Genomic DNA, 24,742 nt, shown 5'->3' on the forward strand with positions numbered 1-24,742 from the left:
GCGTTTGTTGAAAAAATAAAAGAGTGATAATTGTTATTGTTAGCTTGTTAGCTAGCAGGCGAACTGGTGAATGGTGATATGACAGAGTAATAACGTCCTATTACAAGTGCACGATACAGTTATTACAAACGTAAAGTGGTATGTACCAATTCCTGCACATTATATCGGTAGCAATGCGATTGTAGTAATGTCTAAATAACGGAATGAAACACTAAAGTGTGCAGAAAGGATGTTTATTGTATTTTTATTATCGGAGCTAAATTCTTGCTAACGTTCATCCAGGCTAACTTTGCTGGGAGCTAAGTGTAACGTCAACTCGCTTCCATATTGTGAGAGCACAGTCAGACCACTTCAAACTCACCTGTGTGTAATACATTACGTTTTAAGGTGTCGGTATAAAGCGTACAAGACCAGAAAATTAGCTTTGGTTTGCTGGATATCTATTCTTGCTTGACAACGACAGAACCCGTAATGAAAGCTGGTCAATTGTACCTATTTATAAAAACATTGACCTATATTAATGCAACAATTTCATGTGTTCGGTGCATAAGTGTGAAATGTCCCAGTGAGTTATTAAGTGGTGATATTTCTTTTAAAGCCATAAACTAATAAAACATACTTCACGTTGTCTGTTGTTTGAGATGGAGGACGGAAACAGGACTGATGCTGCCTCCACATCTAAAAGCCATGCAGGCTCTCTCCACCTGCAGAGTAAGGTTTTAAAAACTGCAAATAATATTGGATGTTCTACTTTTAAGTCATGCATTTATATATTGTGCATAATTCCTCTTGTTCAGCTCCAAAAAATGAAGAAACCTATGAAATTGTCATCCCCTATGAAGAAAACTCCTTTGAGCAGCAAGGATTTTTCAATCAGAGTGAACAGACTTTTGATGGTAAATGTCAGAATCCCTATTATAAAATTCCCTTTGATCTGTAAAATATTTTTAAGCTTTGTAAGCAAAGTTTCCTGTTAAAGTATTTCCTAAACAATCCTGTCTACCCTCAGAGTCACCCCCATCTGCTGGCCCATCCCAAGTAAACAACTTATACATGGTGATCACCAACCTGCGGACCCAGCTACAGATCTCTCTAGAGAAAAACTCCTGGATGCAGAAAAGAATTGAGGACTTGGAAGAGGAGAGGGACTTCCTCCGTTGCCAGCTGGACCGCTTTATATTTTCCACAAAGAGCCAGGAGCAGAGTCAGAGCCAGTACAGTAACGGTGAGAACAGGGATAGGTGTGAGATGTTTTTGTCTCTAAGGAAGAAAAGCTAAATCTCAGCTTTTGGTATTTGTCTCACTTTAGGTTATGAATCCAGACGATTCAACTGGAGAGTAAGAAGAGAGGAAGATCGCCGTGTTGGTAAAAAAAATATTTATTTAATTTCTTAGTAAAAAATTAAAACACTGATGTGAATGTATTATCTTTTTGCAAATTACACATTTTCAATCATTACTATTCCTTTTTTTTCATAGAGCAACAGAAGCCTCAAGAGTCTCAGCATTTCCCCTCACGGCAGTTTATACAACGAAGGCCTGGTCCTCCAACCATGGTGCCTTCCAAAAACCCTGTCTCCAGTCAACTAACCAATGAGCTCGTCTCTTTAAATGCTTTGTTCAACTCTACCCAGTCCCAGGCCCTCTTGCAGGGCCATAGCCACAGTAATCCGAATGCCACAGCCAGTGGCAGCAGCGGCAACAGTAACAGTGCTGCAAGGTCACCCATGAATGAAATGAGTGGACATAGTAACTTAGGTCCAGGTAATACAACTGCTTCCCATACATTTGATCGATCTATAGAGATTTTGCTTGTGGCTTTTATCTTTGGAATTTTGCTAACGAATGTTTTTTAATGTTCTCATCAGATTCAATTTCACTCTTGGGAGAATCTGATGAGTACTTGGAGCATGATGGGTACCTCGACGAGGAGGAAATGATATCAGGGGGAGATTTAATGCAAGGTACCATTAACAACAAAGGACACCTATTTAAGAGAAGGCGAGTCTTCCGAGCCCCAAGAGAGCGGCAGAGAGGTAAAAGAAACATACTGCATCAAAACTCATTACTTAACAAAAGACTGTCAACTGTTGTTGCTCACTCTCTCTTTTACATTGTTGTTCTTCAGTGAAAGATGCTGCTGGAGTGCTGTTTCGCTACAAGAAGATCCTGCTTACATACCAGCGTCTGAAAAACATGTCGAAAGCCTTCCAAATCCACGGTGTGGACCGCAACACGGTGGCTTCCACTACACCCATTGCTGAGATGCTACTTGTGGCCCCAGAGAAGGTGGCAGAGCTGGGCGAGTTTGACCCATCCAAGGAGAAGCTTCTGGACTATGCGCGGCGCTGCTACACTGCCCTGGATGAGGAGACACTTAGCAGGGTGCAGGCCCTGAAGAAGAATAACCTGCTCCTGCCTATCTCCTACAGGTTTAGACACTGATGAGAGAAAGACAGCAGGACGGGAACTCTTTCTAGAAAACATGGCAAGTTTGGAAAGAATAGGCATGGTTCTGCTGCAGCAGGCCAGCTCACCTCCGCACTTGGAGATGCCCAGAGGCAGGAGGAATTATGTTTGCTATCTCAGCATACAATAACTGCTTTTAACTTTATAATACTAATATTAACAGTTTGCACATAATGCAGGTGCACAACAGCGCAGTCAGCCAGTTCCTGTCAGTACAAACACACACACAAAATTATGTCAGTGTTTTTCATTATCATAGAGAAGCAAATGTACACCGTATGATAACTGTCCTTTCCAATATACGGTTTACAATGGTTTATGTGTGAACAGAAAGGTGTCTTAACTATTGGGGTAATAAAGGGGATTTCTTTCCTTCAGTACTTAAATGTGTAACCAACTTAGCTTGTTAATGTTTTAGCCTCAACATTTGCCAAGACACTGACCTGATCTTTAACATCTGGATCAGTTTGTGGCCGGTAGACGAATAATGTATTGTCTAGAGATCATTTGAGCTCCTGATAGTCTAAAAGATGTGTGAGCCTTGTAATTTGTATCACTTTATTTGTCTGCACAATCCTTAAAATAGTGTAGCTTTTATTCACAATGTCTGTTTATGTTAAAACAATACTGCACTCAGTAGATTTTGTAGAAATAAATTATTATAATTTTTACTGTATTTTTAAGATGTCATATTTTCCTTTTGTTAATATTGCTCTTTTTGTCTGTGCTTTATTATTTTTGGCGTTGAAATTATATCTTCAACCATTTTCTATTGCCTTAATGGGATTTCATGGTTTAAGACATGCAACACTTTTGGGTAACTTTTCTTTCCTGAACAGCAACTGAGTTTGAATTGGGGAGTTATTTAGTTTTTCTGTTCCTTTCCATGTATCCTGTTGTAAAGGAGGAGAACAAATCATATTAGAAAGAGAAATAAGTAAAAATGTACTGACTGTAGTAAAGACTAGTCCACCATTATTTGGTGCATATTTGTTTTTTTACAGAAAAATACTAGAAGCAACAATTTGTACTTGTATGTTCTGTTATAAAATATGAGGAGTTGAGAATATATTCCTAACATTTTATAAACCGAGTTTGCGTTAATAATAGTAATGTCAATAAATCTGATTAACAGCAATGGAAATGATTGTATTACATAATTTGTTTCAGACGCCCGATCCAAGGTTAGGGGTTTAAATGCAAAAGAAACATTTATTCCACTTTAAATAACATATCTTGAGCGGACTATGATGAAACCTAACGTAGATGTGAAAAGAATAAAAAGGGAAAATGTTCACTTATCTTCAGTGTTCTTATAATACATCCATGGTTAAAGGATGGGGTCTTTTTCACTAACCGGAAACCTGTAATTCATCAACTTCCGGTGTCACGGAGTGCCTGGGAGACGGAGCAAAAAAGCGGGCATACCGATAGCGTTTTTGTTTTCAACATTTAAATGGGCAACATTTGACTCATATAGTCAAACAACCGCGGCTTGTGGACCAGTTCCCCCTCTGGACTTTGCATCTGGCTTGAAAAATAATCATTCATTCGTGTTTCGTCCTAGCTAACGAGCTCCACACGAGCAGGCCTATTCTTCTGGACTTTGCTACAAGCTAGTTAGCTAACGTTAGCAGGCTAACCCATGCGAGCACGTTTTCTTTCTCAATGATTCTGTCTGTTACGTTGTAAATAAATACCACACAGCTTATGCGTGTGCTTGGTAACTTGTTTTGGTAGTTGTATTGTTAAGTAGGCTGCTCGTTAAAGCACATTTACGTTAGCTACCTCAGCGAGGCGCTTGCTTTTATAGTGTTGTTCACTTTGTTGCTAGCTTAAGCTAGCCACCGCTAACTGAACAACGCAGTCGCCGAAAGCGCATCAGCCTTCAACTCACAGAGATGTCGGACTTCGACGAATTTGAAAGGCAGCTGTCTGAAAACAAACAAGGTAAATAAACCAATTGCACATCAGACATCGGAAATGGTAGTGGTCCGTTTGATTGTAATCGCCACTATCGTTTAAGCTAACCATGGACCTGTCTATGTACTGGAACGCTAAGCTAAATGATTAGCCCACACTCACGAACCATTTGAGATGTGGTGTAACTGTTACATTTACTGTTGCTCATCAGATACTATTCTCGACCATGTTTGACGATGTAGAAACACGTTAGGCCGATCTGTAATCCGAATAACGGTAGCTGGATTGTCTGTTCTAAGGTTAACTGGCTTTGTTTCTTTAAGCCTGGGGCAGTCTATATCCTGGTACTCTACTGCCTGTACCAGCTGACTGGATGTCCGGGTGGCTAGCATTCATCCTTTGCAGCTGTTGCGTCCAGCGAAGATTTCTAGTGCAATTTGCCGTACTATTGCCCTCCTCTTTCTAACACACCGCCTGTAACTCCACTACCCTCATTTTACATTTGATATCGTTAACCCAGATATGCAAACACACTCTGTACACTGCTCCTAGGTATCGGACAACGCTACCCTACGAGTTCGCCATATTACACATTGTGTCACTTTGAACCAAAAGGTCATAAAACATTTGTTTCCGATTTTAAACAGACTGGATACACTGTATTTCTTGTAACTTTTTAACATACCACTACCATGAAAGCTGTTTTCCTGTACTTGATACCATAATCCAACTTTATTATTACCACGTGAACTAGGATGTTGTTGGACAGATTCATACTCAGCAGTGTTGCTCATTGCCTGTCTAATTTTCATCTAAGGTGATGTATTCTCAGACTCTTTGACCGGTAAGCTATGAAAATAAGTATCTAAGTATTGCTAAGATTTCATTGGTCCATTGACTAGCTGTGTATTGTATTTTATTCATACTCTGCAAGTAAACTTTCAATTTATTCCTGCAGCTGAAAGGGACAAAGAGAACCGCCACCACCGCCGGTCTTCCTCTCGTAGCCGAAGCAGAGAGAGGAAAAGGAGGAGCAGAGACAGGGATAGACGCAGCAGGGACCGCCGTGGGGAAAGTAAGGAGGAGCGCAGACACAGACGCAGGTGAGTACCTTTTTTCACAACTACACCCAGAACAAAAAAAGCTAAAGGCTCCACGTTTTTGTAACTAGAGATTTTTAAACATGACTACCACAAATATCCTACTGATACTAATTTGTTTTTAAATGCCCTACAAACAGGAGGTCATAAAGATCTACAGATTTCAAAATAAATTGTTTAGAGTAGATTTAACATTTAGTTTCATCATAAAATATTTGTTGCTCGAAATACTTGACTAATTTCTTTACAGGGATTGTATAAAGATGAATGAGGAGTTGCACATTTGGTGTGCTGGTAACACTTCATGCTGCTTCACAGAATATGTTGTTTGTAAGCACCCTGGACTTTTCTGAAAAAACGTCCACAATGTGTTGAGATTAAACACTTTCGCTTGCGTTTTGGGGTTGACCTGGTCTCATTAACATTGACAGATACCATTCTGGGCAACAGTGCACACTTGTTAAGCTTGACAGTTATCTACAGCAAATTGGGGATGTAAAATGTAGAAGTAGGTCAGTGATTCATTGAGACTGAGTTTAAATAAGCTAGTTGGTCTCTCCTGAAAATCAACTGTAAATATTCTTATTTCACTCGCGGATTGACTTTCATGTACTCTATTTTTGGCCTTGTTAGTTTTGCGTACCCTGTCACAGCTGCCTATGACATTGGAGCAATTTGCCTCAAGCTTAATGGAACATCTCTTGCATGCACAATAAGGGGCTGCTGCAACCTCTTTTATATATGTAATCATTTAATATAGACCATATCAAGACTAAGTCATAAATTATTTCATGAAGAATTTCAGATCCTTCCTAGAATACAAAAATGCACAGGCTATTAACAGAATTTATTTATGAATTCTGGTCTGGCAGTACATGTCATGGAAACATGCAGCATGCAGTTAGTGTGAGAGTGCCCTGTGAGGAAACGGAGCTGTATTGTTTGATAGAATCTGTTTAGACCCTTCGATGTGGGAACATTTTTCTACAGGTGCAAGTCCCTCCCAGAACACTTCCCAAAAGGTGATTACCAGCTACCAATGTGACAATGCTGTATATTCTCAGCAAAATGCACCTTTGGACACCCAACACCTGCAACTTTTGGAAATGATAGGACATTTGAAACCATAGATTACCTTAGTAACTCTTTGAATGCATTCTCTCTAATGTAGACTTTTGTGAACGCTCTACTTGTTGGCTGTGAGTGTGACCTCCGGCCCCACTGTTGCTCCTCGTCACTTAGTGCTAATTTAAAACAAGTTGCTGGTGTTCACTCGGTTGGGAGAGGATGTAAAGTCTGAGCCCTTAACTTTGCAGCTGTTGTGTATTTCTGAGGATATAGTTTCTGCATTCATTGCATCATTAGTTGTTCACGAATGGTGTTACATATCTTGTGTGAGACTCACTGAATGCACCGGCTTGACATCTGAACGTCAGAGGATTTTTGTGCTTTTAATGCAGATCGCCAAAGACTCGTAACAGCGTTTGTATTTGAAAAGGGTCATAGAAATGCAGGTTCTAATTTTCAATGTCATTTCAGCTCACCAGCCAGCTTCCCCGTGGACAATGCTGGAAGGTAATACAGCAAACTAACACAAAGCCGGTTTGTGCAATATTGCAACAACTGCAATTGAATGACCTGCCTCTGATTCTCTGTGTTGAGTAACTAGCTGCCTGGATGAGGATTTGTGTCACTTGTTTTCCCTTTACCACAAGGTGCTCTAATATTAAATGGATGCAACCTCCAAAAGAGTTACTAGATGTTATATATTTTTAGAAAAGACATGACCCATGGTCTGGTCTGCTAGTTTACTGCTGAGCTAATGAGGGACGTCTGTTACATGTTGATTGTTTTCCAACAGCCGTTCTCCACACCGCGAGGTGCCGGCGAAGAAGAAGAACAAGGTTAAAAAGTACTGGGATGTCCCTCCACCGGGTTTTGAACACATCACTCCCATGCAGTACAAAGCCATGCAAGGTAAGCCTCCTAGTTTTCTTTTTGTGTTCGATGCATTTTCAATAGGCATGCTAGTTTCAGGTTTGATTGAACGTTTATTTTGTTGTTGCACTACATTGGTTATTTCATCCATACCTTACTTTAGCAAACTGCCAATAAATTAGCACGTCAAGATACTGTTTGATGGGAGTTACAAATAATAATACTTCCTTTTGGCTTTGCCCTCTAGCTGCAGGCCAGATCCCAGCCACAGCCCTCCTGCCCACCATGACTCCAGATGGCCTGGCTGTGACCCCCACCCCGGTGCCTGTAGTGGGCAGCCAGATGACCCGGCAGGCCCGCCGGCTCTACGTGGGTAACATCCCATTTGGAATCACAGAGGTAAGGAACAGGACAACATTTGGCTTTTAAGTCACCCAATAAAAGCCTGTTATGTGTTAATATATGTGTTAGTAATAATTTCACCACAAAATTGAAAAAAGTGTCCCCTTCATACCCTGTCTCTGTTTTGTGTAGGAGTCCATGATGGACTTCTTCAATGCCCAGATGCGCTTGGGTGGTCTTACTCAGGCCCCTGGAAACCCTGTTCTTGCAGTACAGATCAACCAGGATAAGAACTTTGCTTTCCTTGAGGTGAAATGGTCATACCCCTAACATGTCATTTGTTCTTCCAGAGTGTTTCTTGCTATTTTGACTTTAATCACTTAATTTTGTCTCTGTTAGTTCCGTTCAGTGGACGAAACTACACAGGCAATGGCCTTTGATGGCATCATCTTTCAAGGCCAGAGTCTCAAGATCCGTCGTCCACATGATTACCAACCTCTACCCGGCATGAGCGAGAACCCCAGTGTCTATGTGCCTGGTACTCAGCCAATTAATGGTTTTTAACCCTAAGTACTTGTGGCATATTTCATGAGTAATCGGTAACCAATACCTCACGGGAGAGTGCTCTCTGTGCTTCCCTTTTGATATTTCTTACTGTTGCCATCGTGTGTTCTTCAGGTGTCGTTTCCACAGTTGTTCCTGACTCAGCCCACAAGCTCTTCATTGGAGGTTTGCCCAACTACTTGAACGATGACCAGGTTAGTATGTCAGCATGAAATGGCTGCAGACACAATTCCCAAACCATATTAAATACCCTTACCATAGCTTTTAGTAGAACATTCCTACACATTATACTTTGAGTAAACTCTTCCTTTTGTGTCTCAGGTGAAGGAGCTCTTGACGTCCTTTGGTCCCCTGAAGGCTTTCAACCTGGTGAAGGACAGTGCTACAGGCTTATCTAAAGGATATGCGTTTTGTGAATATGTTGATGTCAACCTTAATGACCAGGTAACCCATGCTACTGGCAACTTCACACTTAGACATGGTCCAGAGTCTACTTTAATTATTATTTAGTATTGTAGTTATTTGAGACTCTTAAAGATTGGATTTTTGGAATTTTAATTTAAAACCGTTCTTCTTTTTTTTTTACAGGCTATTGCTGGACTGAATGGCATGCAGCTGGGAGACAAGAAGCTCCTGGTGCAGAGAGCCAGCGTGGGATCCAAGAACGCCACTCTCGTGAGTATTCAAAGGCTGGACAGAGGACAGCAGGGTGGTGGGAGGCTGGCTGCTCTTTTAGAGTCGCTCAAATGGATAATGATTACATTTTCTGTACAAATATATCTGCCACATCCAGGCCCACTGCAAACGGGTCATTCCATCGAAATTCATCACTTTCTGAAGACACATTTTCTCTAAATGTTAAACTGTTTAAGAAAGCAACAGATCTTATCCATTCCAAAACTGCCAGTATGTAGCTGTTAAAAATTGTTGTGCAAGCAGTAAGTTGCAAATAACAACCTGATAATCAAAACGGCATTTAGCTGGATGAAAAGCAGTTGTGAAAATATACGTTTTATGTGGTTTGTTCACTGGAACTACCAAACATAATGTCTTGGTTTAAGTGGTACCTAGGGGTTAACATTACCAAAACTGTCTAGAGATAAGTGGGAAACAGAGTTGTCCATAATGATTGTGAACCAGCACTGCAACGTTTTTCTTAAAACTGGCTGCAACCTTCTCTATAAAGGACATATCTTCATTTTCACCTCTGTTTTGGTCTATTAAGTCCTACATTGAAGATGTCTCGTGGCCAGTCATAATACTCTGAGCACGTTGTTATCTAAAATATGCCATTGACCCGGTCCTAACGTTCCTGTCTGTCCTTGCAGACAAGTATAAATCAGACCCCAGTGACGCTGCAGGTGCCGGGTATGAACAGCTCGGTGACTCAGATGGGTGGCCTGCCCACCGAGGTGCTGTGTCTGATGAACATGGTGGCCGCCGAGGAGCTGCTGGATGATGACGAGTATGAGGAGATCGTTGAGGACGTCAAGGACGAGTGCAGCAAGTACGGCCAGGTCAAGAGCATCGAGATCCCCCGACCTGTGGACGGCCTGGAGGTGCCCGGCACCGGCAAGGTAGGGACCGTTCCATTGCTTTCCATCATCTTTGACGTGTGCTGTTGTCACACGAGAATTCTGTCTTGATATACCCTTATTGTATTGGTTTCTTTGTCCCTCTCTTGTAGATCTTTGTGGAGTTCATGTCCGTTTTTGACTCCCAGAAGGCCATGCAGGGGCTGACGGGAAGGAAGTTTGCCAACAGGGTGGTGGTGACCAAATACTGCGACCCAGATGCTTATCACCGCCGAGACTTCTGGTAGAGGAGCCATGAAGAGAAGAGGGGGCGGGGGGGTGGGTGGGAGGGGAGGGAACATAAATTGCCCATCTAGAAGTCAGCCCCCTGATTGAGAGCAACATTTCAGGTGGATCTGAGAGTACTTATCCTTTGACAAATGGCTTTGGTAATATCCAATTCATCGTTTGAGATCTTCAAAATTGGGAGGGTCTCTATTCAGTCCATACCAGAGGGGGCTAGGTTTAGGTGGGCGGGGGAGTCAAAAGGTTTTTGCAAAATGTGTGTAATAATGGGTCCAGGGAGGGGTCAACGATTTTTATACTTTGTGAGGATGTTATTTTGGGGTGGGAGGGGGGAGCCACACTCTAAGGTTTGTATTTAAATGGAGGTAGCCTGTTTTAAGTACATTAGGAAGGAGTTGCAGCGGGGAACCAACTGGACTATTCCGGTGGAGAGAGGGATGGAGAAAACAGGAGTGTTACTTTGTGAGTGGGGGAGATGAGGGCATTTCTGTTTGAAATCTAATCTAGATATACAGTAGCTGAAACATCCACTTCTGTTTCCCCACCATCATTAGTGAGGCGAGAGGAAACATTTTATTTCTATATTTGGACTATATTTCTTCATGTTCCTTTATTTTCATCAGACTACTGCCCCCTCAAAATGATTGGTTGAGAATATGTTGTCTAATTGGACTCTATCTGAATGTCAACTGTAATTGTTTCAATACTGTGTGTAGCTTCACTGATATGAGCTGTAATATCACATTGTGTTCAGGCCGCAGAATAACACGAGCTGCAGGAAAGTACTTTTTTTCAATTATGCCAGTTTTATTTTTTCCTGTAACTTTTTCACGTCAGTCTTTAGTACACAGCTTTTAACAGATGAGGTTGCATTGTCTCAGCGGTTCAGTCCTGATTTAATTAAAAGTGAAAAATTGAAGGAGGATGAGGATTGGCAACAGATTGGTGTTTAATAGGGGATTGATCTCTTCCTTACCAAAAAGCCTTAATGTTATTACATGTAAATTCGCTAAAGAAAACCAATTAGGCTTACCCCTCTTTCAATGATGTCTGTATGTTTATAAATGTCACTATCTTGTACTACAGCCTTGCATCACTCGTTTTCATTTTTCCTTGTTTGGCAGCAGCAGATTTAATTTGTAAGGTGTGTCGGACCCGGTCGTTTCTTTGTGCAACGTCTCACCTCTTTGACAAGACCAAATAAACACGTGTCTAATACCCACGACTCATGGAGTGAAAGCAAAACAACCAACTTTTCTTTGTTCCGTCAACTTCCCTCCTGATGCATTGGTAGGCAGTGATGTGTCCGAACCACATATTGAAACTGAAATTAAAAACATCTTGTTTTGGATGTTTATGCTCAGTAAAGACTAATTACAAAAGGAAAGTCTGTAGACAAATAATTACAATTATACATTTTAATAAACAATCATTTAGCATTTAGCTTTCATGGCTTTAGTATGTTACTGTCGTAGAGGGGTTTCTTTCTCTAAATGTAAGAGGTAGATTGGATGTTGAAAACTTGTATTTGGTCAAAGACTGCTTTTCTCTCATCTCCCTCATCTTCTGCCCTAATTCTCCGAGGACCACATGTTCACACTGTAATGGCTGAGACTGCTTTCATTTAGGTGGTTAAGATGTTATTGAGAAGAAAGTGTGTCAGTGATAATACTTATGTTACTCCTTACTTTCAGATATCTGCTTTCTCAGTGTCGCTGTCATTTAATTTCTCCTTTTTTTTTCTCAAAAAAAAAAAAATGTGATTTCTTAAATGATTTCAAAACATCTAGTTTATAAAAATCAAAAACAGTCTTTCATTTGTCCAATTTGTTTTCAAATGTTGATTAAAAACTGAATTTACATGATGGCTTTCTTCTTTATGCTTCCTCTCTTTTGTGCACCCACATCCACCCACCTGGCTACAGCTCACGTGTATTCACCCAGCGAGGGATGCCGCTCACAGTTCATTATGGAGATGGATTAGACTGGAGCCATGTCCAGGCACTTTCACTCAACTGATGGCATAATTTATCAAGGACTACAGGCGATCCAGACAGAAGCAAACGATTCCTGGGGAAGTTCATGTTCATGATTAAGATACACTATTTCCAGTCATAAGTCACACTTTGTATCTACCTAAACTGGTTGTGGGAAAGCGTCAAATGCTAGCAGTAACAAACACAATTCCCTTGCAATCTATTTTGTACCAATTATAGCCTGCTCTCTTTAGTGATACCAGCCGAGGATGGAAGACTGGTTCATGGAGATGAAGGTCGACAAGGCAGAAGTAGCAGATCACACTCCTGTGGCCAATCTTTGAGTTAAGGACCCCTTACATCATTAACATAAAGGCACACAAAATCATAAAAACGGTTAAAACAATTTCGAAATAATTTTACTATATTATTTTCTCCTAATTATCCACGAATTTTCATTTAGGGACCAGTCAGTACGTTAGTGCTGACTGCCCTTAATAGTGAATAATATGTTAACACACGTATAATTAATGTGTCTTATGTTGCATACCTTTGTTGATCAATGATGTGTGGATTGATTTTACAATGATATTTTAAAGAATATCATTGCTGTTTTTATTCAAATAAAATATTCATTGAAAGTACAGAAAACACTTAAAATAACAGAATAAAAGAGTAATTCCGTCACATGACATGGGAGCTATTGAAAATAAATTTGACTTCACAAATATTGCATAATATCCATATAAAATAGAAAGTTGACTAACATCTTATAAAAAAGGGTTGTGTCTCACTTGTCCAGTGTGGTAATACAATGCTACAGTGGACACACTGGGTCACATGGCATGGGAGCCTTTGAAAATAAATTTGAGTTTTTAATAAAGAAACAAATACATTTAATAACAATATTATTATTAAAAAGAAAACAGACTTGAATCCAAGGAAAATAGGTCTTTCCCTTTTGTCCAGTATTGTAATACAATGTTGTAATGTTTGGTAGTCATTTGGTAACATAACATAAGCTATACAAAATAAATCGAAAAAATAACAGCATCATTTACATAAAGATATTCATAAACACAATACTTCTCCATTATTATTATTATGTCATTTATTTGATTCAAGCCTACACAAATAAATAAAACTCATGTTTACCCATGCAATTATATGTAATTATGAATTGGAGCTGCTTGCACTCTCGAATCCCACCTATAAATCAGGTAAAGTATTTTTTTTTCTGGGTGTACTTCTTTATATTCAAGTCAATCCACACGAGTACACAGTTTTGGACATCAGCAACAACTATAAGCCATGTCTACCTGGGACTGAATCGAAAAAAAACAGTAACAGGGAAGCAACAAATCTCTGACATGAAATAATGTCCTGTGTCAGCTCTATACTGCCCATGTCCGCGTGCATCGCTGCACCCCACTGCACAGAAGCCAGCAGCAGTGCACTGATGCAACGCGCTCTCTCCCCCTGTTGTTCCCGCAGGGCTCGGATAAAACAGCATCTCTCCCAGGCTGCTGAAGCCATATCCACCAGAGGAGACATGTAAAACTGACCCTGCCTCTCCAACAGATCAGTACGTTCAGGCTGCCAAACACAAGACCGATTAAATGTTATTAGCGGCCCTCCCCAGGCCTGATGCTGCAGTGAAGATTGCACATACATTATCTCCCTCTAGTGGGGAATGTAAAACTGTAGCGGTGGTCATTGTCATTCTAGGCAGTGCCTCCCCATTGATCCTCATTCAGAAAGATAGAACACTGCAGCAGTGGGAGAGTGCATTGCTGGAGCAGGATGATGCAGTACTCTGTGTACTTATGGCAGTGTGCATTCAGCGTACAGATTAAAGGAAATTGAGAATCATATGGAAAGGATTGTCAGGTTGAATGCAAAAAGGCCTTTTATTACACAACATATTTTGACATGTGACAGTAAAGCGCAGGTATGCAAAATAGAATGAATGATGGCTAAATTCAATTTTGCTGCAATTGTTTCAAGGGGCTTGTATGGGCTCTTGCTGTCACAATTTGAACAAAATAGAGAAATAGTTATATCTATAAGTAACACCACATCCCATAAAAAACAACTGTGTGTGGCTCGCTGCTATGCCCTTTGTTTTTTCTTGAAGAGGTACATCTTTACATACAGGTCAGATATATATTTATCATTGAAGAAAAAAAGAATTCTTTAACAGCTGGGTCTTTGGTTTTTAGACAATCGTAATTATAATTGGAGTAAATTGCATAATTGTTGGGGACTATTTTAAACAGCAAAGTTGGTGCATTTGAGTCTTGCATGTGGGATTGACTCAAAATAATCTACATGCCCATGTAGTTCAGTGTGGTTTATAAATGTATTTTCTAATATGCTTGGACATATTGTGCTTTAATCTGGCATGTAGTCAACATTAATGTTACAACGTTGGACTAATAAATAGTTGCAGCTGTAATGTGCACATGTGTGGTCAGTGTGCGCATGGCTGCATACATAAGCACACATGTGTGCCCTTCAGTGTGTTGAAGCATAAACTAGCACTGCTGACAGGGCCACTTGAGTGATGTGGAGACAAGATTGTTAGCATCAGCATACTGTAGATTATTGATGGCCTCAGACCGCCAGTGGACACTTTCTATCAATCTCATATGATGAGGCAGCAGAGATATGCTGCATGATTAGATGCAAAGTAATTTTAAAGAATAGACATACATATGTTCGTTAAACTAATAGCTGTACCCCAGATTAATCCATTTATCATGGCTGTCATGACCAACATGCTCCTTTTTCTCTGCGAAAGTCCATCTTTACATCCAAATTGCACTGTGGCTGCAACAACAATCTGTCCTAAAAGAAACAGGACGTCTTTTGTTTTGGACATTGTAGGTGTTTATTTTCCTGTCACAGCCTACAGCGTGTTTCGTCCCTTTTCTCAGATTTTCTCCTGTTCTGTCTCTCTGTTCCCGACTCACTCTCACTTTGCATCACCGCCCTCACCACCCCTTTTCCTCTCGCCCCTTCCCCCCTTCCAGCCCTCCCTGAGCGTAGCTGGCCGCTGGGGTTGGCCTCCCTCTCGGTGTGCCACGTATGTAACCTAAACTGTGGAAGAGCCAAGCAGGGCCGGGCCACGAGTAAAGCTTTCCACAAGACCAGGGTGAGTCTCTGAAATCTCTCTGGATCTTGTTCAGTGAGGAATGAAATGGGCCTGCGCATTTTCTATTTCTTCTCTAGTATTTCATTTCAGCAAGATTATCCACATGTGCACCTAGTGTTTCTTTACCTTTATATCACTCTCAACGTTATGCTCCCATCTTCTGTCCTTTCCTGCACTTTTTTTCCCTTTTCCATTTCTGTCCCTCCCTCTCTGCTGCCCTCCCCGTTTCACTTTCACTCTCTGTGTCCGATTTGCTCATACCTCACACTTCTGTTGCTGTAAAACATTATCCTGGCCCCTCTCGTATAAACACAGGCTCCTCCTTCAGCCTAACTTAATATCATTAACAGGTGGCAGTCTAAAATAGACACTCACACAAACAGCGAGGCTGGCACAGATACATGTTTTTAATCATGGCTGTCGTCATGTGACCGGACCACACTGCAGCACCTCAGCTCATTCATTGAACATTCAAACATGTGTGGAGTGTGTGCAGGGTGCTGTTGAGATGGAAGGTACAGTCAGAGGGGAGAACAGCCGTGCAAACACACACATTTAGTGATCAACAGTGTTAACCAACCAGGCTACAGCCCCCTCCCCTGTTACACTTACTTTCCATAACCCTCATGTACCTCCCTCTCACTCTCTCACTTACTCTCCCATCACCACTCTCCCCCTCTATTAAGTTTCAAGCGTCTCTTCCTCCTGAACTGAACAACACACACCAAACAGGTCAGACTTATTCTTCTTTTTGCTCTAGTTGTTGCTTTCTTATGTACACATGTCACACAGGGGGCTGTGGCTGTCTTTGGTGAAACTCTTGAAAGAGTACCTAACTTTCCTCACTGAAAATCTACCCATTTGTCCCCAAGCCAGTGCACCGTATTTCTTTTTGTTGCGTCATCAAATTTGACAAAACACACACATAGGCTTATACACTGCTTAGGATGTTTTAGAACTACATGAACATGTGTGTGTTATCCCTCCAGTAGGTTCGCCTGCCATGCTTTGACCCCTTCGATCATCCAGTGGTTAATATGGATGTAATGTGATCGAGCTTTGTAACTCTATAACTACTAACTTGGCTGTCAGCAGCTGCCGTCTTATACTTTATTACACTTAATGCTGGGGGAGTAATCACATGCACGGCTGTTATTCCAAAGCTTTGGCTCATTAAAGATATTTGGATTTTTAAGATTAGCACTTTAAATTAGGATCAGGTAACATATTTATATTATTGTGAGTTGTGATTAATATCTCTATCAATTAGATGTCAAAAATCCATTGTGTGATCACATGATCGATAGAAGATGGATTTTACTCTTTTAAATATAGTGGGCATTTTCAAGTTCAACTGACATTATTAGTTGGTTATTATTAGCATTATTTATTATTATATATATAATATATTATTTATGTTTTCTTATTTACACATGTGAAGAATTTGGTTTGGTTGAATATAAAGTTAAACACAATGTATTGCTTTGAAAAATAGTCTATGTATGATAATGTATAATCCAAATGTATTTGATACATAATTGTATGGCTGGTTCAACTTATTTTAAATTATTATGCACACATTTCTCTCAAAAAGTATATCAGTCATTCATTTATAAAATGTCAAACAATGTCTAAAAACGACTTCTAACAAGTTCCGAAAACAAAAGGTGTCTGGTTGTGTCAGTACAGCAGTCGGAAAACCGAAAGATCTTCTCTTCACAAAACAGAGAAAGAAACTAAAATCCAGCTATAACCTAGGATGGTCGGAGTTCGACTTAATAAATGACTTTTATTGTAATTTAATTTACTGCAAAACTAAATGTATGCTGCATACTGCTCTTTATTTCTGAAAAGTATGGTACACAATAGGGTTCATGTGGTGCGCTGCCTATATAAAAACTCTGATGCTGTCAGCGCAAAACCCCTGAATTAAGTGATCCACCAACTGTGTGTGGCCTCCTGGTGCTGCTCCCTAACTGGCCAGGCCTGTTGCCTCCACTACGTGACCTGTTGCACTGCACTGCACAGCAGAGTTAATTACTGCAGGCCCCTTTCTGTCAGAAGGTTCAGTCATGAATTATCACCTCTCATGCTCCCTCCGCAGAGCAGCCACATCGCTGGGCCCCGTCACTCACGTTTTAAACCGCTCCAAATGGCCCCCTCCCTCACAGTTTGGGATAACAGAAACAACTCTGCAAGCCTGGACCTACTTACAGTGCCACACGACAACAAAAAACACACACACACATGCTTGAATAGACCGTCATGGCGGCAGATTCCAAGTGTTTTCTGGTACACGTAATGCAGGACGGGAGATATTTGTGGCAACGCATTATCCCCTCAGATCAAAAGGGATCTGTGTCTAAACCAGAGATTGTGTACCTGCTCGGAGAAGAGCTCTGTTGTCAACTGCTCTGGGAAAATAGAAGATGGGGGGTCCAGTCTGGCGCTGCGGTGTTATCTCTCACCTTGAACCGGCACCACCCGACTCATCCAGCCCAATTGTTTCTTCATCAGAAACAAAATCTGCCTTTCAGGGAAACGCCATATGGCTTATGTATTGTTGGCTTGAAGCATGTCATATGGCTTTTAGGGAGGGAAGACTGTAGACGCTGATAAAGCTCTTGGAAATTAAATATTACGCTGCTGATGAAAGGATTTTGCTCTTGTGAAGCATATGCTGGCTGCCCTTTCATCTTTCTGTTTCATCTCTCTATTTCAGGGGACTGGACGGAAAACAGTCGCCGGCTCTCCTGGTCCTTACATCCGTCTCCTCCCATTTTATAATTTCCTTACTTCATCTGCCCCTCACTTCCTTGTAGCTCTGTTCATATTTCTTTCTGTCTAATTCATTTTACTGTCCACTTATTATCTTTTTATCCTTTGTTCCCTCTGACCACTTTTGCTTAATTCACCCATCAGTCACAGGATAGTTGATAGCTGTGTCTCCTCATTTTTTATATATTGTTTTAACACTTCCATCCTACTCCTTATCCTTTTCCTGTTTTCTCCCTACTAAACCATACTCCCATCTTTTCATCTATTATATTGCCCCCCTTATAATAAGCCCCCCCCTCCCTCCCCCCTCCCCCCTCCCCCCTTGTCTTCGTCGGGCCTGGCCAGTTGAGATCATCATGTGGTCCAACTTCATCGTACAGCCCGATGGTGATGATCGTATCGGGGTGGCCGGGGCTTTACAAGGTGGGGGTTTAGCTGGAATAAAAGGTGGAAGGGGACAGGGAAGGAGGGTCCAGAAGATGAGTGACAGCCAGGAAGGAAAGATCAAACTGGCCTTCTTTGTGGCTATCATTGGCGTGACCCTCACCGTGTTGGGCATGGGGACAGAGTTTTGGGTGGAGCTGGCACAACCAAAGAATTTCAGCGGCAACCAGACCTGCCAGATGGCCTATTATGGCCTGTGGAAGGGCTGCATCCGCACCCTGTTTGTGGCGGACATAGACCCAGACAGGGAGCTCTGCGGCCCCGCTGAACTAAATGGAGGTGAGACCCCTGGCTGGAGTGCAGTTGTGTGTCTGTGAGAGTTTGTGTTTATCTGTTTGTGCTGTCTAGGAGGTTAGCAGGTGAGGTTTCTGGAGGGCATGTGTCTACTTTGTTTCTCTGACTGTCTGCTCATGTCTGACCATCTGCAAACTGAATTGCCCGGCCATGCAGTTCTACCTCAAGGCTGACTCCATGCTACAGTGTAAGAGTGAATTAATGGAAAAAAGGGTCAAAGGATGTTTCTTAGAGGTTGCAGGCTGTTGACATCATTGAGGGGAAAAACATGTACATTTAATCGACACGATTCTTCTTTGCCATCACCACTGATGTGAAAACAGAGGGAGCAGGCATAACTAATATGGTGCATGCCCTCTGGGAATATGCTTACATCTCTAGGTCTTTTATCTGAGCCCATAAGGAATTGAGGACAGCTATGGCAATACTTCATATTCATCCCATCCCTAATACAATCTACAGATTTATAAGGAAGATACTTCTGATTTTTAGCAAACATTTAATATCTCCCTTTATTTAGACGAACATATACTGTAACCTTGCAAATAGATAGTGGGAGGATAGTTGTGTATGTAAATCTGCCTGCATACATATGCATATAGGTCATCCTACAGATAATGTGCAAATTGAATCATTAAAGAAAAGCGAGGCTTGGAAACAGAGCACGAGGAGGACCACAGTATAGCGGTTTTCAATTCTTATCCTATTGTAACAACACAAAGCAGCATCTAGGTACAGGTAGGATCATACAATACCATCTTGGGGATTCGCAACATTGTCAGGGTAATGAAGCATCGATTTCAAGTTTCTCCCTTGACTGGGTACCTAATCATCTCCTGCTGTACACACAGTACAGACAGGGGATACGGAGCAGACCACAGGTTTGTTGTGTTGACGAACATCCATGGTTAGAGTGGTGAAAGCTCCTTTCTAAAAGCACTTTATTCAACTTGACCGTGGTTAGATTCTCCAGAGTGCGTTGAATATCTCCACAATGACCTACTTCTGTCTGAAAAGCAAATCTGGAGATGGAGAGAGGCAGGTATTGGTAAAGGGAGATGGAGATAGGGGTTGCTCCCGGAATCACTGCCTATCTCCGGGTATCTGCTGAGACACAGCAGAGCTCTAAAGAAACAAAAACAAATCTCCTCATCCAGCAGACATACACGTGGATCACATTATACATAAATACTATTCACATACATATATCACCTTGAATTAGGATGCGTGTCATAGTTTTTATACGCTGTCGTCAAGGGCTAATTCATCTTACCTGTCAAAATGTCCTGCCTCTCTGGCTGCTTTAAGCTAGCAGATATATATCTATGCCTCTCAGACGGTCTGTTGGTGTGTGAGAGCAGCCAGTATGCTTTTGACAATGTTTCTCACACGTCTTCATACTGTTGGCCCACGCCGCCTGTCGCAGATGGCCGTGGGCTTGTCATGTTTTGAGGGAAACAACTGTTTTTGCCATCTCTGCTTCTCTGTGTCACATCGCTGTTTACATGCCTTTGGCTTCGGTCCCGAGCAAAGTGCGGCCCCGCTGATGCCCGGCCCTGTCATCTCAGACCAGCTATCCGTCTTTGCTGCCTGCTGGAGAGGGACATGACAGCTCAATAATTACAGTCTCAGCAGGGGTAGCGAGAGCAAAAGCAGTTGACTGTGATAGCATGATGTGTTACAGAAAATCAGTAAGCTGATAAATGGCGTGTCTGCTGCAGTCAAAATGTTGCAAATGTGCTCAGGCACAAACATATTTGTATGTGAAAGAAATGTGTGGCGAGCATGTGGTCATCTTGAACAACATAATGAATATGCAGTGGGTGAAAGTCATCACTATGCACTTGTGAAGCCAAGTGGAATCTGACTACTTCACAGTTTTTGTCTAAATATAGAGAGGGGGAACGAGGAAGAGGGACAGACAGGGACTGAGGGAGAGTGTCTAATGCAGTATTAACCAACCCCTCTGTGTTTCCTCCCCCCTTGACATCTCATGCTCCCCTCACCTCCTTCTCCATCTGTGGCTCCCCTCTTTTTTCCTCTTCACTCACCACCCCTTCCATCTGCCCCCAACTCACTCCTCCTCCCCTCACTACTCATGCTTTGAGCCTTTATCCATATTTCCTGCATCCCCCTTCATAATTTGCTCACCCAACATATCCCCTTCCCCTCAATCCTTCTTCTTCTTCTGCTGCAGCCACGCCTCTCAATTTCTATCCTCCATCTGCCCCTTGTTCTTGTCTCCCTCTCTATTTCCCCTGTGCCATCCACCCTCAGTGTTTTGCTGTCTCTCACCCTCTCTGGCGGCACCATATGTGCAGTGCTGGGCCGTGTGTGTATGAGTGTGTGTGTGTGTGTGTGTGTGTGTGTGTGTGTGTGTGTGTGTGTGTGTGTGTGTGTGTGTGTGTGTGTGTGTGTGTGTGTGTGTGTGTGTGTGTGTGTGTGTGTGTGTGTGTGTGTGTGTGTGTGTGTGTGTGTGTGTGTGTGTGTGTGTGTGTGTGTGTGTGTGTGTGTGTTTGTGTATGTGTAGCGGTGTGTGTCTCTGAGTATTGCAGCTAATGCTCCACACTTGGATATAAATAGGAATAATCACTAGAAGGACAGAGTGCATGGATGCATAGAAGGCACACAACAGAAGACCAGCAGCTATCCATAGGAATGTGGGCCTGTGTGTGTGTGTGCGTGTGTGTGTGTGTGTGTGTGTGTGTGTGTGTGTGTGTGTGTGTGTGTGTGTGTGTGTGTGTGTGTGTGTGTGTGTGTGTGTGTGTGTGTGTTTGTGCGTGTGTGTGTGTGTGTGTGTGTGTGTGTGTGTGTGTGTGTGTGTGTGTGTGTGTGCGTGTGTGTGTGTACGTTTGTGTACGTTTGTGCTCGTGTGTGTTTGTGTGTATCTGTAAATGTATGTGTATATCTGATCTCATGTGTATGATCTTTCTTTTTACCTACAGTAACCAACTGCACCTACTTTAAGTTCTTCACCTCCGGGGACAATGCAGTCATATTCAAGAAGACAACTAACAAACGTGAGACATTTAAATTCCTCCCTGCAATTCTTGTCACACATGCAGATGAATTGCACGCTTACAGTAACAATGCAGCTTCCATCAATAAAGACGTTCACTGGGGTGCTCAGAGGACCGTGCTGGTGTTTTCTGCGTGTTTCAGCCCATTAACTTCCGCTGCCACCCATTTTCCTAAGCAACCATAAGCTATCAGACTGATTCATGTGTTTACCTTACCGTCCAGGCAGCCACTGGTTTCAGTGCAATTTGAGGATCAACTGGCTGTGATTTGATAGCTGCATTACATTGAGCTTAAAGCCAATTTGAGCTTTTGGTACATGCTGTTAGAACAAACTGGCGTGCTTTGCATATTAAACCCAAATAAGCTAATGTTATCATACTGACATGCTAAACTGAGATGGTGTACATGGTGAACATTTACCTGCGGTCTGCGCATGATAGCGTGTGTGCGTGTCAGTATATGCATGTGTGTGTGTGCGTACAGTATGTGCCTAAATACATCCCCACCCAAGGCATGACGTTAGTAGTTGCTGTTTGGCAGTGAGCTCGTAGATGCCAGGCTGGCACCAACAATAGAGACTCTTCAAAAATACTGCAGTGGATCCAACTGCATGAATGACATGTGTTCACACTGATGATTGATTCCCTTCGAGCTACATTTAAGTCTCTGCAGGTTATTTAAAACATCTTTTAGTCACACACTTGCTGATATGGGTGTTAAGGAAAACACATGTGAATTAGTCATAAAACTGGTTGACCATATTAGACAGCTGTGTTGAGTTCACTGTTATTCATCTCACCTATTTTTGTTGGCTTCATAACAACCCACAACCTACATGTTGTATCTGCCGCGTTTTAATTAATATAATAATAATATCTGGTCGAGTGTGAACAAACACGAAACTGGCACTGGCTGCTGGGAAATGTTGATCGGCTACTTCAGTAGCATCTGTTCAGGTTTGTAATGCCAATACAATCTGTTTTAAACAGAGCCAGTAAGGGAAGTGGCACAATTCACACAATGCATGTTTTTTTTATAATGCAGTAAAATGAACTTTAATCCCAGTAGAATCAAACTTTGTGAGGTGGTGTTATATCTGATTTCACAATGCCTATGTAGGCTTTGTTGAATATTTTTCACTGCATATATTTGCAGGTTATATCAACACTTCTTTTCACAATTATTCAATATATTCCTATCTTTCTGCTTTTCAGAGCTGAATCTAGCAGCAGCTATCTTGGCCCTTTTGAGTCTGACCATGATGGCAATGGGCTCCATCTGTATCGGCATGTCCCTCAGCAAAGGAGTGCCCTTCTTTCTCAAGCCAGCCTCCTTCTGTTTCATCCTATCAGGTGGGACCTCACATTCTAATGTATTACATTCAAGTATCCATACCTGACAGATGTTTGGCAAGATAAAGATTATTTGGTCTTTATGAGTTGTTTGTGGATATTACGCAGTTATAGTGTGATGTAATCTGAACGTCCTCTCTGGTTGCAGGTGTGCTGGTCCTCCTGTCTGTCCTGATATTCCACCAGTCCGTGCTGGCCTTGCTGTCCAGTGATGACTCCATACCTTTACACTATGAGCTGTCCTGGTCTGTGGCCTGCGTCGGCTCCGCGGGAGGAATTCTTATTTTTGGAGGTTGCCTCTTTATCCTCCTCTCTCTTCCTTTCAGCCCCTGGGAGAAATGCTTTCCACACAAGAATAGCGTCACCTAGCACTTGAATGATGATACAATGTGCACACAGTATTCTTGATGTATTGTTTGAGAGTGGAAAACATCCATTTTCTGAAGGCAGTGACTCTGCTTATTCTCGGCATTTAAATTGTCAGAGAAGTCATAAAGGTCTTAATCAAAATGTTTGTAGAGAATTCAGAAACACATTAGATAGGCCTCCAGAATTTGAAACAAATGTGTTTTAGTGTTTTTTTTTGGTAGAAATAGCTGGACATAGCAATTTTAGTTTAATGGTTTCATTTTAAGCTCTTTCTTGTGTCACACAAATCTTATTATCCTTTCTAAAGTTGTACGTTCACATACAAATATCTACTACAACTTTCTGCCAGCATAAGTATATCATAAAAAACCTTTTAAAGGCTCAAACACTTTTTTTTAAACTTTAATGCTAAGTATGGAAGCCCATTTTTTTCAAGGAAAAAAAAATGATGGCTTAGATTGAAATTAGTTTATTTTTATTTTCTCTACAGTTTTTGTGGCTTTACAAAACAAAAAACAGAGTTTCTGTTATAATTAATATGGTTGCTAGACGGGGCTGTCGAACGCAAAAAATACTGTATAGTTTTGTGTCATATCTGCTAAATAATATATTGTAAAAAAGTTCATATTCTAAGTGCTATGAAGCTTTTATACACGTACTACTTGTTAAAGAAGAGGCTTCATGCCATTATTTATAACTTATGTGGTTTTTTTTCAACAATTTGCTGAATGCTGCTTCAGTATGAATGTATGTTGAATGAAAGCAACTGTGAAAAGGGATTAAAACACCTTTTTGTATATCAGAGAATTGTATGGACTCACTTTATAAGCTCAACTTTGTACATAACTGAATGAATGTGTTTATATTGTACGAATGGTCTCTGTTTGCAATGTTGTCTCCCGTCACTTTATATGTAATATGTAATATGCAATAAGTACACTTTAAATAATGTCATAGGATGCTCTCCTTTTCTCTCTACCAAGAAATGCTATTTTACCATTTTTAGGCTTATTTCTACTCATATATATGTACATTATGTGGCGCCGGTTTTGCTTATCATTAAAGGGATTTGACATAAAATGATTGTCTCCCTTTTGTTTGCTGACATGACACTTTGTACGCTCTCAAACTTGACATTCACCCATTTTCATCCCTTCAAAGTGACTCTTAACCTCTCTGCCAAACACCACCATCC

The 24,742-nt window shown here is 41.4% G+C and overlaps 3 protein-coding genes across 6 annotated transcripts; all 3 read left to right on the forward strand.

Annotated features, from left to right (window-relative positions):
* The first annotated feature begins 17 nt into the window (after positions 1-17).
* On the forward strand, positions 18-3,607 carry ccdc106a (coiled-coil domain containing 106a). Its single transcript, XM_079693157.1, has 8 exons — positions 18-138; positions 642-711; positions 798-896; positions 1,010-1,225; positions 1,310-1,366; positions 1,480-1,764; positions 1,869-2,036; positions 2,129-3,607. Exons 2-8 carry the CDS (start codon positions 642-644, stop codon positions 2,443-2,445), a joined length of 1,212 nt encoding a protein of 403 aa, XP_079549283.1. The 5' UTR covers positions 18-138; the 3' UTR covers positions 2,446-3,607.
* Positions 3,608-3,823: 216 nt separating this feature from the next.
* Positions 3,824-12,018, forward strand: u2af2a (U2 small nuclear RNA auxiliary factor 2a). Of its 4 annotated transcripts, none has more exons than XM_079693153.1 (13): positions 3,825-4,419; positions 5,210-5,236; positions 5,351-5,495; positions 7,032-7,067; positions 7,354-7,469; positions 7,678-7,829; positions 7,965-8,081; positions 8,172-8,328; positions 8,451-8,530; positions 8,658-8,780; positions 8,925-9,011; positions 9,665-9,913; positions 10,024-12,018. In XM_079693153.1, exons 1-13 carry the CDS (start codon positions 4,371-4,373, stop codon positions 10,156-10,158), a joined length of 1,473 nt encoding a protein of 490 aa, XP_079549279.1. In that variant the 5' UTR covers positions 3,825-4,370; the 3' UTR covers positions 10,159-12,018. The 4 variants fall into 4 exon arrangements, with proteins under 4 accessions (XP_079549282.1, XP_079549279.1, XP_079549280.1 ...); XM_079693154.1 differs by having other exon boundaries at positions 8,172-8,310; XM_079693156.1 differs by lacking the exon at positions 5,210-5,236 and having other exon boundaries at positions 3,824-4,419; positions 8,172-8,310.
* A 3,807-nt stretch (positions 12,019-15,825) lies between these two features.
* cacng6b (calcium channel, voltage-dependent, gamma subunit 6b) lies at positions 15,826-24,644 on the forward strand. Its single transcript, XM_079693158.1, has 5 exons — positions 15,826-16,021; positions 18,012-18,790; positions 21,751-21,825; positions 23,041-23,178; positions 23,327-24,644. The coding sequence occupies exons 2-5, from the start codon at positions 18,424-18,426 to the stop codon at positions 23,545-23,547; spliced, it is 801 nt and encodes a 266-aa protein (XP_079549284.1). The 5' UTR covers positions 15,826-16,021; positions 18,012-18,423; the 3' UTR covers positions 23,548-24,644.
* The last annotated feature ends 98 nt before the right edge of the window (positions 24,645-24,742 follow it).

Source organism: Notothenia rossii (genome assembly GCF_949606895.1).
Source record: "Notothenia rossii genome assembly, chromosome: 7".
Taxonomy (NCBI): Eukaryota; Metazoa; Chordata; class Actinopteri; order Perciformes; family Nototheniidae; genus Notothenia; species Notothenia rossii.

Coding starts and splice junctions, on each gene's coding strand:
- u2af2a (XM_079693153.1), top strand. CDS start 4,371: ATGTCGGACTTCGACGAATTTGAAAGGCAGCTGTCTGAAAACAAACAA. Junction 7,470..7,677: donor GCAGTACAAAGCCATGCAAG/GTAAGCCTCCTA, acceptor TTTGCCCTCTAG/CTGCAGGCCAGATCCCAGCC. Junction 8,781..8,924: donor ATGTCAACCTTAATGACCAG/GTAACCCATGCT, acceptor TTTTTTTTACAG/GCTATTGCTGGACTGAATGG.
- cacng6b (XM_079693158.1), top strand. CDS start 18,424: ATGTGGTCCAACTTCATCGTACAGCCCGATGGTGATGATCGTATCGGG. Junction 21,826..23,040: donor CAAGAAGACAACTAACAAAC/GTGAGACATTTA, acceptor TCTGCTTTTCAG/AGCTGAATCTAGCAGCAGCT. Junction 23,179..23,326: donor CTTCTGTTTCATCCTATCAG/GTGGGACCTCAC, acceptor CTCTGGTTGCAG/GTGTGCTGGTCCTCCTGTCT.
- ccdc106a (XM_079693157.1), top strand. CDS start 642: ATGGAGGACGGAAACAGGACTGATGCTGCCTCCACATCTAAAAGCCAT. Junction 1,765..1,868: donor ACATAGTAACTTAGGTCCAG/GTAATACAACTG, acceptor TGTTCTCATCAG/ATTCAATTTCACTCTTGGGA. Junction 2,037..2,128: donor CCCAAGAGAGCGGCAGAGAG/GTAAAAGAAACA, acceptor GTTGTTCTTCAG/TGAAAGATGCTGCTGGAGTG.